Source organism: Poeciliopsis prolifica, unplaced genomic scaffold (genome assembly GCF_027474105.1).
Source record: "Poeciliopsis prolifica strain line A6 unplaced genomic scaffold, Auburn_PproV2 SCAFFOLD031, whole genome shotgun sequence".
Lineage (NCBI taxonomy): Eukaryota > Metazoa > Chordata > Actinopteri > Cyprinodontiformes > Poeciliidae > Poeciliopsis > Poeciliopsis prolifica.
Window position 1 is genome coordinate 5,869,075 of NW_026562406.1, and position 18,426 is coordinate 5,887,500.

The 18,426-nt window shown below is 41.5% G+C and overlaps 1 protein-coding gene across 2 annotated transcripts in view; it reads right to left on the reverse strand.

The window, feature by feature from the left end:
* Window positions 1–18,426, reverse strand: part of grk5l (G protein-coupled receptor kinase 5 like) — a 35,510-nt gene that overhangs the window by 10,077 nt on the left and 7,007 nt on the right. For both annotated transcript variants that reach the window (XM_055050638.1, XM_055050637.1), the window contains exons 2-3: window positions 4,799–4,894; window positions 4,562–4,674 (exon numbers count right to left, since the gene is read on the reverse strand). In XM_055050638.1, the coding sequence (XP_054906613.1) occupies window positions 4,562–4,674; window positions 4,799–4,894 (209 nt within the window). The remainder of the gene's footprint in view (window positions 1–4,561; window positions 4,675–4,798; window positions 4,895–18,426) is intronic.

Here is an 18,426-nt window from a genome sequence, read left to right on the forward strand (position 1 = left end):
GCATGAAGCAGGAAAACACTCAGTGCAGTCGGAAAGCAGGAAAAGGTGACAGACAGAAGAGAAGAAACAGGCCAGATCAGGATATCAGCCACGACCCCTCACAGCCTGAGTCAGGGGGTTGATGACAGACAATGTTGCAATGACTGAATGCAGAGCTGGAGTTTATATAGGTAGCAGCACAGGTGAGAATACTGAGCTAATTAACTTTTCACTTTCATGAATTAGATTTTTAGAAAGTACTTTAGTGGATCTAAGGTTCCTGCACAGTTCGAAAAAGTCTGAAATTTTCTTTTCCAAGTATCCATAAGTACAGGAAAAAATACACAAGACATTAGGTTCATCTCCTAAGCCATATATAAAGCCTGTCAATTGTAGAAAAATCTGTCAGAATTCAGTGGGAACATTTGTATTTGATATTTTAAAGTCGCACTAAATGTCTGACAAGCGTGGAAATTTCAGTGTGGAAAAGTGTGAAGTTTGTCCATCAAAAGTACAGCAGAATCCTGGATGAAGCAAATGCTGTTTGTCTGTGAAAAAGACCTCTGACTCTGCATCAGTATGCCCCACAGTCTCATTCACATAAACACATGCTGCCCCTCTGCTCTTTTCACTGAGAAAAACAGGCAATTGTCTGCTGGATGCCCTGGACTTTTCGCGAAGGGAGCAACATGAAAGCGCTCTGATGCGTTTCCCAGCCAGCGAGTTTAACTTCTGCGGAGGGACAGGGGACGCAACATGGTGTCCGTGATGCAAGCGGGCCCTCGTCTTTCTACTCGCCGGGCTTTTTCCAGCATGGGTCCGCGTTGCCTGGCAATCCCGCAGTAAACACGGTGGGATTCCTTGAGGTCCTGGAGTGTCACAGTGTGTCACACCAGCGTCACCAGATTTCCACTGAAGCCAAGAGCTCAGTTGAAAAACCACAAAGCAACTGACGAGAAGAAAAACCTGAAACAACTATGTGTTGTACACAAAGAAACAGAGGCAAAGATTAGAGATTGTTAACAGAAATTTCACTAATATTACACACACATTAATCTGACAAACACACAAACAGGCACTTGAATCAAGAGTGAAATCGCTCTCTGACTTCCAGCCTTTGCTGATAGGGGGTCAGCCAAAGGGGAAAGGAGATGCCCCTTTGGCTTTTTGGAACCAGTGGGGTTCCAACACACGCACACACACACACACACACACACACACACACACACACACACACACACACACACACACACACACACACACACACACACACACACACACACACACACCCTCTTTAGATGGGAGAATGGTTCTCTGGAAGCCCCCAGAGTACATTCCCCAAGCACTAAAAAAATGCATTCAGGCTTTCTCCTCCTCATTTTCCTTTTCCACTAATTGCCCACTTGTTTATAAAATTTTATGAATAGCACGTCGACGAGATTGCGTAACACGCTGAGTGAACCTCACAACTGCTCAGAGCGCGCAGCTGTGTTATTTAATCACAAGGATCCGCTCGGCTGTACCCGCACTCAGACCCGGCTTATTGAGTGCCACAAATAATGCCCAAAGATGAGCGCAGAGTCAGAGTTCGTCACATGGACTGAGTGCAGAATTAGCCTCAGAATGTGTTTGGGATGAGTGCGTGTGAGTGGTTTCTCTTTCGCGGAGGTGGTCGCTTTGTGGAGAAGGTGGTTAGAAGAAGGCAGAGCAGGGGAAGAGACAAGGGGTGTTCTGGGATCGGGAAACAATGCTGTCCTTTCTGTCCTGTCACATGTCCCACATAGATATTCTGGGTGTTGATAGATAAAGACTTAAATGTGTCATGTGGGAGGTATTTAGTCTAGACAAGGAGTGAGAAATGGGAGTGTGGGGCTGGGAGGGGAGGGAAACAACCAGGACATCTGCCTGTTTGAGTAGTCAAATCTCTATTGAACTGCAATGCAAACAGAATAGTCCAGTGAAATAGCGCAGAGTCAGAGTTCGTCTGATATGTAGACTCTGTTATTGTTTTGCTTTTCTTCCACTCAGATAGCATTTGTCTTTTGCTGTCCTTTACAGAGACGGTCGATAGCAGGTTAAAGGGGAAGCGTTATGTACGTTCCACACACATAGTCATAGTAAAATCAACTGTCTACGTTGCTTTCGGTTGCTGTATATGTCAAATGTGACTAAAAAGAAATTTGAGGTCACTGGGCCTCTGTCTCTTTAAGAAGATCCGTCTCTTTCTGGGAATTAGTTGTGAGGGTCAAATATTCAAAACTAACTCCTTCTCGAAGACAAATAGGTCCAATTCAGGTCTGATTAATATCAGTCCAATTCATTTTCAGATTCCTACCTAAGCAACTCTAATTTTGTCTTGTTCTAATATAATACTGTTACATATAGCAATTTTAGCACCAATATTTCACTCCAGACTTACAACACATTTCACCCACTCTTGTAAAGACTCTCTCCGCCATTAGCATCCGAGAGAAAATTCCTAGTGTGGCTCCATACTGGTATCTACTGCATTAATTCTTGTAATGTTCTGTTTATCTTTGCGCTGCTACTTGATTTAGCTCTCCACTGAAGGATTTCTTTTTCATTACATGGATTCTGTGCTCGCCTGAGCTACATCCAGTGGGCTTTTATGTCTGGCGAAGCTGATATGACGAATAACCATGCCAACGGGAAAGTTGTTTACAAGCAGAAGCAGCTGACTGAACTTTCCAAAGTTCAACAAACGTTCAAAATAGGACTGCCAGATCCCCTAAAGGCTTGAGGAGGAAACAACGTGGTGGCAACGAAGCTGCAGAAGCGGGAGCGTGGTGGAGGAAGATTAAATAATTTCTTTAAGTCATCGCTATGTGAAATATGAGATCCCTGGTAGCACATAATGGCATTAAGTGGCACATATCAATCTGTGTCTGCATGTGCAGAAATGCAGCGTTGTGCTCCACCGAGACGTGTCTGCAGGAAAATATTTCAGACTCCATCAGGTTTCAGACTGCATGGCAGACTTCAGACACATCACAGCTCCACGGGAGCTTTCTTCTGCTCTTTTACTGTTCGGACATATAAAACAGAGCCCTCCTTCCTGCAACAACAGCCTGACATTATATCCCTCTGTAATCATTAATCGTTGGGGGTGTAACCAGAAAAGTCTGTCTTGCAGAGCACTACTCAGCCGCTGTTTTAGCCTAAGATATTATTATAATTCCCAGATATAAGGACAAATGCTTTGAGCTTCACCCCCTGTGTCTTTGTGGATCTTATTTTGTAAAAAGAAAGGAAGTAATTCTTGAGTTGTTTTTTGTCTTTTTAGTTTTTGTTTTTTCATTCATTTGATATAACTGTTTTATTCTAATTGTGCCTTCTTTTAGAAAACTCTTGACTGGCTTGTCTACACTGGGCTCGCAAAATTAAGTTTGTCCCACAATTCCAGTCTTTCCCAGCAGCCTGGCGTTGTCAAACAGGATGTGAGCGCCGATCAGTCCAGACTTGACTCTAGAAGGCGATGACACCTTCCTCGACCTTCACTAGGTCACTGGGGAGGACCTTCCGTCGTGAAATCTGTCACAGCTCAGATTTAAAGAACTATTGACCCGCCACTGTTACAATAAGTTAATCATTTCAATGACAACTCAATGAACAACTCAATAGCAGAAAAGCTATTGACAGAAAACTGGGATTGGAGGCCAAAGCCTGGAGTCACTGGAAAACCTAAAGACAATTTTATTCATGCGCTTTTTAATCATATCCTCGTATATTTATTGAGAATGTCCATTTGGCCTTGGCACTTGAAGTGATAATAACTCATACAGGAAGGAAATAAAAGGCTTAATGGGAAACAAAAAGTTAACAGTTAACTCAGATGATGACAGAGTGACATGAGTGAAGTGGAGTGAATGCTCCTAAGATTTGATAAGAAAGGGTGAATTACGGAAACGAATCCTAAAGCCACTGGCTAACAATTAGTTGCTAACAAAACTGAAGTTAGTATTTGCTTCAACTCTTTCTATTGACTCTAAGAAGTGAAAGACTTTTTTTTTTTTTACTTTTTAAGGAATTTGGGCCACTGTTGTGCAACTCTAACTCTTTATCTTAAATATTTAGCATAATCAAATATCACCCTAATACTTCCACACTGAAAAATTCTTTGAATCACTTTGTAAAGCCTCCATTCCTCAACTAAATTGTTGCTTCCATACGTTTTTTCAATGAGAACCACCACTATGTTTGCTCATCTCAAATGCCTGGACTGGATTATTCTACATAAACAGACATTTTCTTACTGCAAAGTTGGAGACTGAAAGCATTTTCTACACCCAGCCTTCAACTGAGGCGGCAGAAGGCACGTTTATGTATGTAGCTCCATCTGTACACAAAAGTAATTCTAAGGTAACAAAAGTAAAGAAAACCACACTAAAAATAAGAAATACATGAAAGGATTAATAGTAAAACTTTAGGCAATGTTGAAGGGTTGAAACCCTCTATGTGCTTACATTTGTACTGTCCAATTTTTTCTTTCCACATAAATCAATTAATGAAGGAAAACCTGGAGTGGGAAAAAAAAACCCATTAAATGTGTGTTCATGCGTACCGTTGCGTCCAGCAGCTGAATGCATCGTTGCAAGTTGGGTTTGGTCTCACAGTAAAGACGAAAGAGAAGCCTTCCAATAGGCTGCTTGACGCAGATGCTGGCATAATCCCTCTCTGCAAAAGTATAAAATAATAATAAATTTTAAAAATAAAAGAAAACAACTTTGACACGGAGCATTCGGAAACTCCATCAGCCAAACACACCCACTTCACAGCAGGAGAGAGCACCAGAACCTACCAATGATTTTTCCCAGTTCAGCACACTGGCTTATGTGAGGAAAGCGAAGGATCTCCTTCCATTTTTTACTCCTGCCTTTCCGTTTTCCACCTCCACCTGTGGCAACACACACACACACACACGCACACACACACAAGGGGAAAAAACATTAAAACGACTTCAGAAAGTTGTCACGGGTAACTTTTACTAGTGAGGGAAAAGGGCCGTGGACTAATGCCTAACAGAAGTGGGAGAAAGGTGGGGGTGAGAGAATGGGCTTTCCCCTGAATGAAATCATAGTCTCAGTGAGTATATATAATTCATAGATTACGCTTCACTTCCTCTGTAAATTTCTCCGTTGACTTTCCTCCTTACTCAGAAGCTTCCCTGAAAGTGGGAACAGTGTGTGTGTGCGTGCTGGTTGTGTATGTTTAGAGTCAGTGAGTGTGTGTGTGTGCTTTGTGTTCGCTCAGACTGAAAGTCTGTTCTGACCAAGTCTTGGAACCAAGTCTCAGGACTCAGCCTGACTGGATTCCATCACCCTCAATCATCGGACATCTAAGGAGAAAATGTTTGGCGGCGGCGTTCAATAATCCGATTTGTTTCTCATATTTGGCCGCTTCCACATCTTAAATCCAGGCCCGAATCACAATCGCGTTTGTCTCATTCACCGTCGCCATGATGAAATAAAACATCATTTGCAGTGAAATGGGCCTTCTCCAATTGTAATTTCTTCACACACTACCACTGCTCCAATGAACTAACGAGCATTTGTCTCTATTTGCTGCTGCATCGGGGTTAGGCAGCGTGATAGGCGCCGAGCGCTGGATAGCAAGAGAGGAAACGACAAGCAGACATCTTTAAGTAATAACTCAGGAATTCGAGAGGCACTACGTCATGCCAGAGCCTGTGAGTGAAAGCTTTCGCAGTTTTCCCATCAATCCTTCCTGCTGCATTCGTGTTTTCATCTTTTCTGTTCCTGCTGCCTCGAACTCATCCGTTTACCACAAATTCACCGCTGCAGCATATTGGGTGAAACGCACACTTTAGTTCATGAAAATTTGATTATTTGTAGTGAACTTCCGTCTCTACTCACATGCATTTTATCACATAATAACAAAATGCTCCCATTCCTACTCGAAGCGCTCACCGTGAAACATGGTGGTGGCAGCATCGTGCTGTGGGGGATGTCTACATTTCTGAGCAGGATCGGGGAAATTGAAAGAGTTTCTACCATACATTGATCCGAGGCGGGGGCTTAATATAAGTTAATCCCGCGCTTTTTGAATTTTTATGAAGGAATAAAACATTTAGCTACATTATAACCACAAACGGCAATGTACATTTCAGTAAAATAGTGTGATGAACTAACACAAAGCAGTGTGTAGTCCAAAAATAAGAACATGAAAAGGTTGCCACACATTTGAATTTGGCAGTCTTTGCACTTTTACTCCATTATCAAATCAAGTGCAACTATGTGTCTTAAGAGTAACATATTTATTTGAGAGGCACATTTCAGCAACAAGGTAATTCAAAGTGTGACATGATTAAAACATAAAAAAGGGCTACATTCTGGATGCATTACAAGAGAAAGTGAATAAAAGTTGGACTGTTAACAAACCCTAATGCAGTTTAGCTTAAATCTCAAAAATAGCAGCAAGAAAAAAGTCATTTTGATGGAAAGTTATAAGAAGTCCTGTTTGCAGATACACAGAACCCTGGTAAGAGAAAACACGTGCGTTAGGTGACTGAGACCAAAGTGTGTAATTTCAATGTCACTTGTGGCAAAGAAATAACACAGTGAATCACTTTGAACACACCATTATCACCTTGAAACATGGTGATGGAGGCATTGTGGTATGATGTTGCATTTGATCTTTTTTTTTTTTTTTACTTGAGGAAAGCCATGATGGTTCTGAAAGTATTCACTCAAAAGTGACTGAACACAACGCATGACATCATTTTCAGATTTTTCTTGGCAATAACTTTGAAAGCTGTTCATTCTTTGCTCTCCACCTCGCAGCCGTGCACTACTTTGTGTTTTCCTGTCACATAAAAACCCGTTTGCGATTGCAACGGTGAAAAAGGTCCAGCGGGGTATGAACACACTCGCAAGGCACCGTACTGAATACAACTGTAGCAGAGCGGCTTTGCCACACCGAAAGACACAAATAAGCAAGTGTCTCCGCTAAAACAACACATTCTTACACAGAACTGAGAAGCAATGCTTTTCAGCATCTAATGGACGCTACAATTTCCACTTCTTGTAAATTTAGTGCAGAAGAAGGATCTGCTGGCTTGGAAGGGTCTTTGTCACCACCTCATGACCAGTAGATTTTTTGCTTTCTTTTTCTTTACATAAGAAAATCTCACAACAGCAGAGTAGCTCTATAGTCATGAGCAAACATGGAGGAAGAATGTCTTAATAAATGATGTCAAAATATCCCCTGAGATTTCAGCCTCAGTTATTCTCTGAAAGGAGTTAATGAGTAAAGGTATGCAGGGCGACTAAATGTCAGCATACTTTTCCGTGGCGAAGCATTTTAATCTCTTTTATTAAAAAAACATAATGTCAGCCAAAACACACACAGCAGTACAGTGAATGGAGAAGGTCATTCCATACGGGGGCCCGCTGAAACGAAAACGAGTGCGCTTGCGCTACTTGTTAGAATCAGAGGGTCCACCGAACGGCACAGATTTCCTGCCGCGGGTCAGCGCCGTGTTAAATAATTGTACCAAACACCGGCGGTTCCACCCAGGCATTCAAAGCGTACACAATGCCGAGACGACCACAAATACTGCAGTCCTCCTTTTTCTGTCCGTGTTCTGTTTTCTTTCCCTGGACTTGTTTATTATCATCTTCTTCTCCTCCTCTTCCTCATCTGCCCATTAATGCTCCTCCAAATTCAGTTCTTCTGTCTGGAAAAAAAAAACAGGCCTTTTCTTTTTCCTACAATCGTTTTGACGTTCCCTTACATTTTGTGACCGAGTTCAACGCTGCAGGCTCTCCAGATTTAAAGGATCTGTGTTGTTACAGCTTTATGGACACATAACAAGAGCACTATGTAGCACACCTTCTTTCAGCTGCAGTGTTTTATCTGTCAACTCATAATGAAGTTGATCTCATTAAATGTTCTCTTTTGTTGTTGTTTACAAAGCGAAAACAAAGGTAACACTTCATATGAAGGGGGATGAATAAGACTGTCACGACACCGTCATAAACACGACAAAACAGCGGTCATAAACATGAGTAAGTCTTCATGAATACTTATGACTGTTGTCAAAGTGTCATTCGGTAAATCATGACGCTTTTAATACAAAGTTGACATTATTCGAAATCTCTCTGTTATGACAATTTGAGATTGACCAATAATCATCATATGTCATAATAGTAGCCATAATAATGTCATTGAGTGTTAGTACACTGTCAGAAATGTTAACAAAACAAACAGTAATTATTTCTCCCTACCTGAAAGAAAGCGGAACAAGTAGGACCATCAATAAAGGTTTCATTAAACTTTAAAAACAGCCATTAAAAATTCCTCTTACATCAAGTGGAACAAGTGGCACCAGTTATGACGATGTCATTAAGTATTATTACAGAGTCAAATGTTATGCTAACAGAGTCATTAATATTAACTCTTGCCTCAAGTCAAGTGAAACAAATAGCAACAGTTATGATGTTGTCATCACAGAGTCATTAATATTATCTCTTGCCTACATAATTTTTAAAGCTTAATCAGGAATACTTTTACAACAAATTTATGACAGATCATGATTTCTTGGTTAATGACAATGTGTCATGACAAAGACATTTTGAATAATGTAAATTTTGTACTGAAATGTCAGAATTTACTGAATGACACTTTATGACAACAGTCATAAATATTCATGTTCACGACAGCTGTTATTTCATGTTTATGACAGTCTTATTCACACCCTGTCAAATAAAATGTTGCTAAAACGAAACTAAAAACTAAAATTGAGAAGCTTTACTTGGAAAAGTAAGCTGACCCTTGCTGTTTCCTTGACATTTATCACCCTCGATCAGTTCATTACTTCCAAGTGTGAGACTTCCTCTACAAAAAAAGTGATTCTGGTAACTGGCTGATCTGGAGCCTGAAGGTGCTTGTTAGCACAATGTCACAAAGAAGAAGAACAAGAAGAAGAGACTTTTTTTTAAAAAAATGTTAATACAGTTAATAAAACAAAGAGGAAGTTGGATTTGTTTGGACATGTTGTCAGGAAGATGTTTGCAAAGTTGCACCTGAATAAACTGAAAGACTTCCTAAACTATGTCTTTTGGAAGGAGGAGGCCAGTGTCGGTATTAACACATTATACTATTAAAGAAGGTGGGGAAAGTGCAATAATTTGGAAGCCATCAGACAGGCAGGCATATCTTACACCAAAATATTCTCGAGTCACATTTAAGGCCACTTGTTTGACAGCTCGACCTTAAGTGAGATGTGCGGGCATGGTAGACTCATTTTCTTTACAAAAGATGTGAGTGATAAAGTCCTCTAGAAATCAATTACTTCAAGTTATTAGTACTAAAAGTGATCAGGAGGAGGTGGAGAAGAAGATGTGTTAAAAACTACTTAATAAAATAATGGTAATATAAAATCTGCTGCACATTTTGGCACATCTTAACAACTCTTTGAATCTGAAGCCCGAACGATCTGAATGACTACGTCCGACCGTGCAAACCCTATAACTGCAGGAGCATAGCTGTAGTTCAGTGGTTTAACTCCTTTTCAGATCTCTGACCGCAGAGCAGAGATCTCATGATGAGGAGGAGGAGAAGGTGATGACTGTGTGTTGTCTTTGTCTGTGCTTGCCTATTGTCAGTGGTGGAGAACAACTGTGGCGATTACAGCTCCACCTTCACGTCGGAGAAAAACAGGAACGAAACAGAAGATCTGACAGGGGATAAGAAAATTCAGGTCAGCATCTTTAGTAAGACTCTTGATGTGAACTGACCAACATGAGCTAGCGAGGGACTCTGCAATGACTTTACAAGCTATTTGCTGCTGCACATTTAAGATTTTGAAATCCCACATTCTGTATATCAGAGCATGCTTTACTTTTGATTTATGGTAAAGCAGTATAGAATGAATAATTAAATGAATATTGATCAAATGAATATAACGTATTGTTTTCTCCAATTTACTGGCATACAATGCTCACCAAGCTGCTTGCGCAGTCTATTAGCATATCTTACTGACAGAATATTTGCTCAGCTATTTCAAATATATTTTTTTAATTTTTGATAAGAGTTATATGTATGTATATAAAAGGAACCCAACCTTGCATGCAAACATGCACATATTACTAATTTTACTCCTTTTCTAAGTTACGTTGTTTGTGTCTCACTGGCATCAAGCTAACGTTTTAGACAGTGTCACTATTTCACCTGCTTAAAAAAATATGACCTCTTGGCATTCATGGTTTGGAACCTAAAGGAGCAAAAAAAAAAATCATCACTTTTGTTAATACAATGCTGTCATTAAACAAGTTTCCCCCAAGTAAACAGTCCCAACTAATTAATGCACTAATATAATCTACAAAGAATAAGCATCAAGGTATATTTTACGCCAAAAAGGCTTTGAAGAAAAAAAAAATCAAATGCTTTCTAATCTATGTCAAATCAGAAATGTCGCCCTCAATTTATATTTTAATTCAAAATCTTTGAGTTATATTCCTTGTTTGTCTGCAGGTGGTGAATAAAGCTAATTCTGATTTCTGATGTGATATGATACATGTAATAATAGATGTCATAATATGTTACACCCATAAAAAAGAAAAGGATAATGTAAACGTTCTCGTTTTTAAATGTTTTCTGTGCTTTACTGCAAACCATTCCTAATTCTTGTTGTGTCCCTGATGCATATCTGGCCAAGCAGGGGGAAAATATGCTGGTGGGAAATGAGAAACTAGATGTTGAAGGAAGTTTACAAAAGAATTAGTTATGTCAACAGAAAAAGAACCACAAAGATTTTTATTTAAACCGCCTGCCCCCCAAAAAACCCAACAACTTAAAAACATCCATATGTTTTAGTCAATGTAAAGACAGCCAGGAACTGCTTATGAAAACCAGGCTACTAAAAGCATGAATGTGCTTGTAAAAGTCTATAAACCATCCTGTCTTCGGCGCTCTGTTTATTTCCTCCTTTATTAAACCGTTTTGCTCTCTCATGGCCTGTCAGTTACACTTGAGCTGAAATATGCGCCGCTCTGTGGATTCCCTCCGCACAGGAACTTGTCGGCCTAATTTGTTCCATGCACACAGTGCGGTCGCCACCCTTTATTTATGTTTCTGCTCAGCAGCTCTGACATCACCGAGGCACGTCAAGTGCGGCAAGATGTAAGGTCAGAAAGGGAACGACATCACTCGGGCACCACACCAGGGGGGGGCGGGGCGGAGGGTGACGAACCGGTGGGTGGGGGTCGCCGGCATCCCAAACATCTGCGTGTCGTTATCGTGACCTTTCTGCAGCAATGTCCTCCCGCTCAATTTAACCAAGACGGAGCGTCCTGCAGGGCCCGTCCGTTCGCACATTCAGAAACAACTGCTGAGCTGTGAGGTTATGTTCCTACAAGTGTTGACACTTAAAAGGATCTGAGGCTGCTGACCAAAGCCACGCCCACCTCCGCTTGGCCTCCGCCCCGAATGTGAAGTTAGATTTTCACACGGCCACCGAGACAAAACCACATCCTGAGAGCCCCACTTTGAACCCAGCTTGCAGTAACATCTGCAGCAGAATGCGAGGTGAACGCGCTGGTAGAGCGGAGCGCTGCGAGTACCTCGTGAGCTACTCTCTACACCCACGCTATGCAAAAAGTGAGAAGGATTTTTGGTCGATTTTTGCACTCATTTCCTGCCTGCACTGACCCCCTCGCTTTTGTTCACAAACAACCAATCATCCCTTTTGTAATGATCCAACTTTCACTTCTTCTCACATCACCTCCTCTGTCTAAGCTGTTAAATGTCGGCGTTGTGGTTGAGTCATCCTCTGGTGGTCAGCGAGGAACCGGCAACGTTGAGGCCGACCGAAGCAACCAGACACTGATTCAAACGTCTTTGTTCTCCTCTCTCCCTTCCCTCCCACGGCGTCCAACTGTGTGTTTCTTAGAAATGCATGTGCCTGGGACCTGCGGGTTAAGAGGGCAGCTGTTCTTGAAAATGCAAAGCATGGCTAAAAAATACACAAGTGCGTTATCAAGGAAAGACAGAAGAGCTCGCGTTGGCGCTCAACAACATCCTCTTCCTGTGTGTCGGGGATCTGCAGAGAGATTCTGAGCAACGTACGCTTTCGCTATATCACAAGAAGCATCTGGAGGGCAAAAGCGTCAAATATCAGTGTGTGGCTGGCAAGTCAGAACTGAAAAATCACCTTTTTAGGTTGTGCTTTTTTTTCTCTCCATGCTGCATAGCATTTCATGAGTGAATGTTTTGCAGCCAGAGGTAAATAAAGACAATACTTTGCTGCAAAGAACCACTTTATTCTAAGCATTTAAACCCATCTGCATAACTCCTGCATATTTGTTTGCCCAGACTCATTTATCGGTGCTACTAACCTACCTATGATGAGTTGAGATAGTGTCAATCTCAGAGTAAATCCGTCTGTTCTCTGAAGGCCTCTGAGGTTTATTGGAGAACATTAGTGAACAAGTACAATTACAAAGATCAAGGAAAACAGCAAGCAGCTTGACATTTAAACCTACGAAAACAGGAATATCCACCTAAACTGACAGGCTGCGCAAGCAGGCCGATGGAAACTCTGGTAGAGCTGCAAACACTCACAGCTTAGGTGGGGAGGGGGGGGAAAGATCAACATCAGTTTTTACCCACAAGCATTCCAACACAACAATAAGCTATGTTCTGGAACATAGCGCACTGCACTTTAAATATAAAACTACTACCGACTTTTAATTTGTATTTTGTATGTATTTATGTACGTTTTGATTTTGCATGTGTCTGATATTCTTTTTCTTCCTATAATTTATTATGCTGCCATTGAGAAGTGCCAAACTTCTCAATGGCATTGTCATTATAACAGTGACAATAAAAATGATTCTGATTCTCAACATCACGAATACAGGCTACACCCTGAACACACCGTGCCCACAGTGAAACACGGTGGTGGCACCATCGTGCCTCATTTCAGCAGGGATGCAAAGCTGGACAGAGTTCATCGGAAGATGAATGGAGCTAAATGCAGGCAATACTAGGAGAAAACCTGTTAGAGGCTGCAGAAGAATTGAGCAGGAAGCAAAGGTTCACCTCCCAGTAATTCAATGACCCTAAGCAACAATGGAATGAGCAACACTCCAAAGGTCATGCGGCTGTAATTTCAGTGACCTGATTACAAATGCACATCTTTACAATTATGCTATGATTTCTGTTGGTCTTTTACCAAAATTGAAATAAACCTACACTGAAGTTTGAGGCTGTAACTTGACAAAAAAATATCTCAAGGGGTGTGAATACTTTAGCAAAGCACTGCTCTTGGCAAAACCTGTTTATCGAATGGGTAAAATTTTTTTAGCAAAGCGCTCCAAGTGTGTGTGGTGTGTGTGCCACAGGAAGCCGCAGGAAGCGTTGGCCAGACCTCAGCCGAAGGGGAGGACTATAGCAGGAAGACACTCTTTGTTGACCTGTTCCAGCATGATGTCATGCTGCTGCCTCTGCCTGGGGTCCTCATTATTACCGTCCTCAATGAGCCTCTCCATCCACGTATCCCTCGTCAGGACCCATAATAACAACGGGATGGTTTGGCCGCAGCATCTACAAAAAGCAGCGGTCCGTGACGTCCAACGTCTACCTGGTGACACCAGGCCATTCTTCCAGCAGCATAGGGGCGAGGAGGCGGGGGGGCGGGGGTTTCACATGTTAATCCACTTAAGTGAGGAGGTCATAAACTCAGAATCAGTCACAGACAATAAAGAGGAGATGGTATCAGCTGTATGGATGCTAGCGCACAGCTGCTTTCCCATAGAGTTAAAGGGACGACCAAATCTAACTGGAACAATGTGGCTGCGTTTAGGGCGAAAGCCACTCATGTGGTAGGGGAGCATGATTCAGACAGTGGGTAGCATATTGCCCCTCGGATGCGATGTTTGCTCAAAGCTTTATGAAAAACTACACAGCTGTGCCTATTATCCTGCCCTTATGTCCTTGTAAACACCAGAGCTAAAAATAGTGGCTGGCTCAAGGGCAGCAGCGGTGGCAGTGTGTTAACACGGAGTCGGGTGGTCAAACCAGTTTGCGATCTCCAGGCTGAGGAGGCAGTGCCATCTTCAAGCAGGAAGAAATCGGGGGGAGAAAACTTGCATGCGAGGCTGAAAATGTGTCATAAAAAGCATGCAGAAGGCTGGGTACATTTCCTGTCTAGGAACAGTCAGGTGCCCAGAGTTTCCTGCTCTATAAATAAAATCTGGAATGTTATGGTGGGGGTGGAGGGCATGGAATAGACAGAAATTATATAACGCATAGGGCTGTCCGATCAAAGGACTACACACACACCAAACACAGCGCTCAGGGCATGCTGGGTAATACACACTGTTTGCTCATCCATAAAGGTCCGGGATGACTGAGCATAGTCCATACGAGGCCAGCCTCAATAGGCTGTTTCTTCACTCTAACAAGGTGTTGTGCGAGTGTTTTCATACTGTGAATGGTACGGCTCTGTCATCCCGAAGGATGATCTTTATTCATTTATTTTTTTACTTGCTCCAGTTTCACTGAGGAAAGCCCTCAAAAGTGAGGGAAGTGGAGCTGACTTATCAACCTGATGGAAAAATCATTCATAAGAGCAGCAAAAAGGCCCTCTCTAAAAAAAAAAAAAAGTTGAAGTGATTATGTGTCCGACTCAAGTTGTTTCCGTCTTCCCTATTTGTTCCCACACACACCTACACATACAGTTTGTTATGTGTGTCATTCCTTTGTTGTTATTTCATGTCATTTTGTCCCTAAAGGGCAACATTCTTTGAAATAAGGAAATAATAAAAACCTTTTTTAGAGCCTGTTGTCTCCTTACGTGAGTTGAAACTCTTTGGGGAAACAGCATTTTTAAAATTATCTGTGTTTCAGGGGAAACTTGCCTCTTCCTCAGCTGTGTTTTTCTTTTTTTTTTTGTTTTGTTTACAGAAGGCCTCAATCTAAAGGGGGATTCACAGTGTTTTAGCAATAGCAGGTCCAATAGCCAGGCTGCTGTAAGCGCCGAGAAATGAGTAATCCTATTTGTCCGATTGCTCATTTACACAAAAAGCAAATCGACCAATCCGATGACAGTAACTTAATCGCAGCAACAGAATCAAGACGAAAGCTACGTGTAGCTGGATTTGAATATGGTAAGGGTGTTGGTACCAGAAGGGCTGATGAGTATTTCAGACCCAGATGATGTTTTGTTTTTTTATTTTACACACAATCATCTCTTTGATTTGCAGAGAATTCTTAGAAAAAAAGAAACAGCACCAGCTCTGTGGATGGAAATGCCCTGATGATGTCAAAGGTCAAAGGAGGATGGGAAGAATGGTAGCGCCAATAACCACTTATTACAACCAGCGGCTGATGGGATTGAAAAAACGTTGCCTCGTCCAATGTGTCGCCACTTTACAGGAATAACTTTAAACGCCTTGTGTTGTATCAGTGGCTCAGACTAATACTGGTGGAGCAGTGATGTGCTGGATAGTTTCTTGACACAGTTTGCTACCATTGAACATACTGTTTAAATTGTGATTGTTGTTGACCATGTGGGTTCCTGCATGACGCCAGTGCATCACTAGTCTGATGGCTACTTCCAGCAGGATTAAGCAAGAGTCTAAAATGATGTGTGCAGGCAAGTTCAAGATCAGGTCCTTTTTTTGCTGAAGCTTTGGTCCTTCAAGAACGCACACACTTGGTTTGACCACTCAGTTGGTTTGACCAGAAAGGTCAAACCAACTGAATTTGGTTCCTTCAAAATCATGACACCAATGTTTACACAGACACCAAGTCGTGATTAAACAAAGAATCACTGAGGTGAAGAGGAACGTCATCAATGTTCAGTAAATACACCTGGAGTAACAATTTCACACCAATAAGCACCAAAATCAAAAAGTTACTGAAACCTTAAATTTATGCCACAGAGAATCAAAGCAAGGAAGAAAAATTGGCTCCGAATTGCAGGAGTCCATGTGTGTAAAGTAGACAGTCTGCTTAGGGCCCTCTGCTGGGCTGGGGTGGAACTGAGAGAACGTGGATTGACTCATGACAGTCTAACGGACTAGTGACACACATAGAGAGAAACAATCGTCCAACTGAAGGCAGGCGCCCAATTGAAACTAATTTTAGAAGCTTTTAATAGTTTTTATCATAGCTTTTCTCACAATACTAATAAAAAATATAGTAGAAAAGTCCATAGTGCACAGCCCTTCTTTAGAATCTGTTAATTTACTGAAATAATCTAACTTTTCCAAACTATTCTAATTTTTTGAGTGGATCTGTCTGCATCGTTCTGCTTTCTGAAACACTCCAGCAGTTTACTGCTGAGCTAAATAGTTGAATCATTTATGAAATCATCGTGTTTTTGCAGGACATTTACTGTCAACTGTTTTGCACTGTCCAGCATTTTGCCCATCATTCGGGAAGCTGAAAACTTAGAGCATTGATTATTTGATTAAGGCACATCAAATATTCATGGGCCGATCCATTACTGAGATATGCCAGCAGAGACGCAAACAGGAAATAAAAAAAGAGAGAAATTGCAGGGTAAGCAATCACCCGTAGCCAAACAATAGACAAAAGAGACTTCTAGTTGTCGCATTTCTCTTCAACTGCCTCAGCAACGAACTGGTGAAATTGAAACGTTTCTGCATTAGTGTTGCCTTGTAAGCCCACCCTGTCCACTTCTTCTTCAATTATTTCCAGTATTTCCCAGAATGCCACTCCACAAAACCCCCGGAGAACAGGCGTGAACTTGTTGCTTCCAGATGAGTTACGTATACTGTATGTGTGGGTAGAAGTGGGAATAACAATAGAGATAGTAGGAGCCAGAGAGCTGATTTTTTTTTTCTTTTTTTTTTCCACTCAAGAAAAAATGAGTCACACTCCTACTCAAAACACAGCGAGCCTTGTTCCGCGTTGCCGATGGAGAAGTAGGTACCTTGGCCTCTTCGCTGCTTCACAGCATCTGTGTAACTCAGGTAAAGCCTCGGCTTTTTCAGCTTCAGAGGATTCACTTAACAAAATAAGAAACAACGGAATACTGCTGCAGAATAAGAGTCTTGTGTTTAAAATAGGTTCAAATCAGTGTTCATACGAAGCCTGTTTGCCATTTCTAGGTAAGCAAATAAGGTATATTTTACATTATATTTTTAATTAACCCACATTTATGTATTAAAAATGTGATTTTTCTGCTGGTGTCAAGCGATATATTCTAACCTTTAGCGTCGTATTTTTATTTGCTCCAAGTGGAAAATTGTCATAATTAAAAGAAATAAACGCTTAAAAACATCCACAATCTCATGTTGCATTGAGCCTATACTGAAATTAAGGAACTTTAGTAATTTATTGAATTTGGCTGTGTATACGGAGCCCTCTATGCAAACTCACACTGAAAATCTTGTAAAACGTCAACTACAATACCTTCATGCAACATGGTAAAGGGGTCAAGGGGCAATTTAATCAATATGACTTACAACGACACTTAATTTCCGTTTGGGATCTATGGAGTATTCTTCAATTTGAATTTAAATAATATCGGAAGTATTTATAGCAGATCAGATTTATGTCCTGGAACTGTGATTAGTTTAGGGGCCCAGTAGGCCAGTAGCTTGTTTCTTGTAAATATTTTCTGATGTATAAAGATCAACTTGAATCTGTTGTGTTAGCTCTTCATTACTATTTTAAAGAGAAGCTATAGGAAATGAGCCTCTATGTCACATCATGCATGTTTTACCTCAGGGGAAAAGGAAAGAAATAAGGTTCCTAATCTCACCAACGACTTCAGTTTGGTGTGCCATAAATGTGAAGCCGCGGTAACTTTGCATCGTCTGCCGCCTTCACATAAAAAGCATCCCGCTTATATGAGGATGTTTGTGCTCACAACATGCTATCTGTAGTTATTTCTGAATCAACTGACCTGGCAATCGGAGTTGTATTGAGTCATAAACTGATCACATGGGGACCATAAACACTGGTGAAGCAATCCAGTAGCTGGAAGTCTGAGTGTCCTGGACACAGAAGTCATAAAGCGCTACGAGTTCACTAATCAACCTGAACCTCTTTTTCAGCGAAACGAAGAAACAAGTGAGGCGCATCGGAATGAATCGCCGTTCAGTGATGTCTATCTTTCAATGAGGGTCTTTTCCCTTCCCAGTGGAGCAACAGGCACCTTTATTCAGGCCCATTTTGTTTATTATGTTTTGTTTCGTCCACTTTAAAGCAGGGGGGGAACTTTGTGTGTGACAAGACAAACAAGAAGCCCGCATTGTGTAAATCGTTCTCCTACCAGCATCCGCGGGCAGGTGGAGGATCAGGCGGCACACTAAAAATCAACGCCGCATGTTTAAATGCAATGCCAGTCGGCGTCCTGGGCACGTTTCACAGGGTTTCTGTTCGCTGTAACAAAAAGCAAGCTCTCTTGGCTTGCAGAGAATTTCTCTG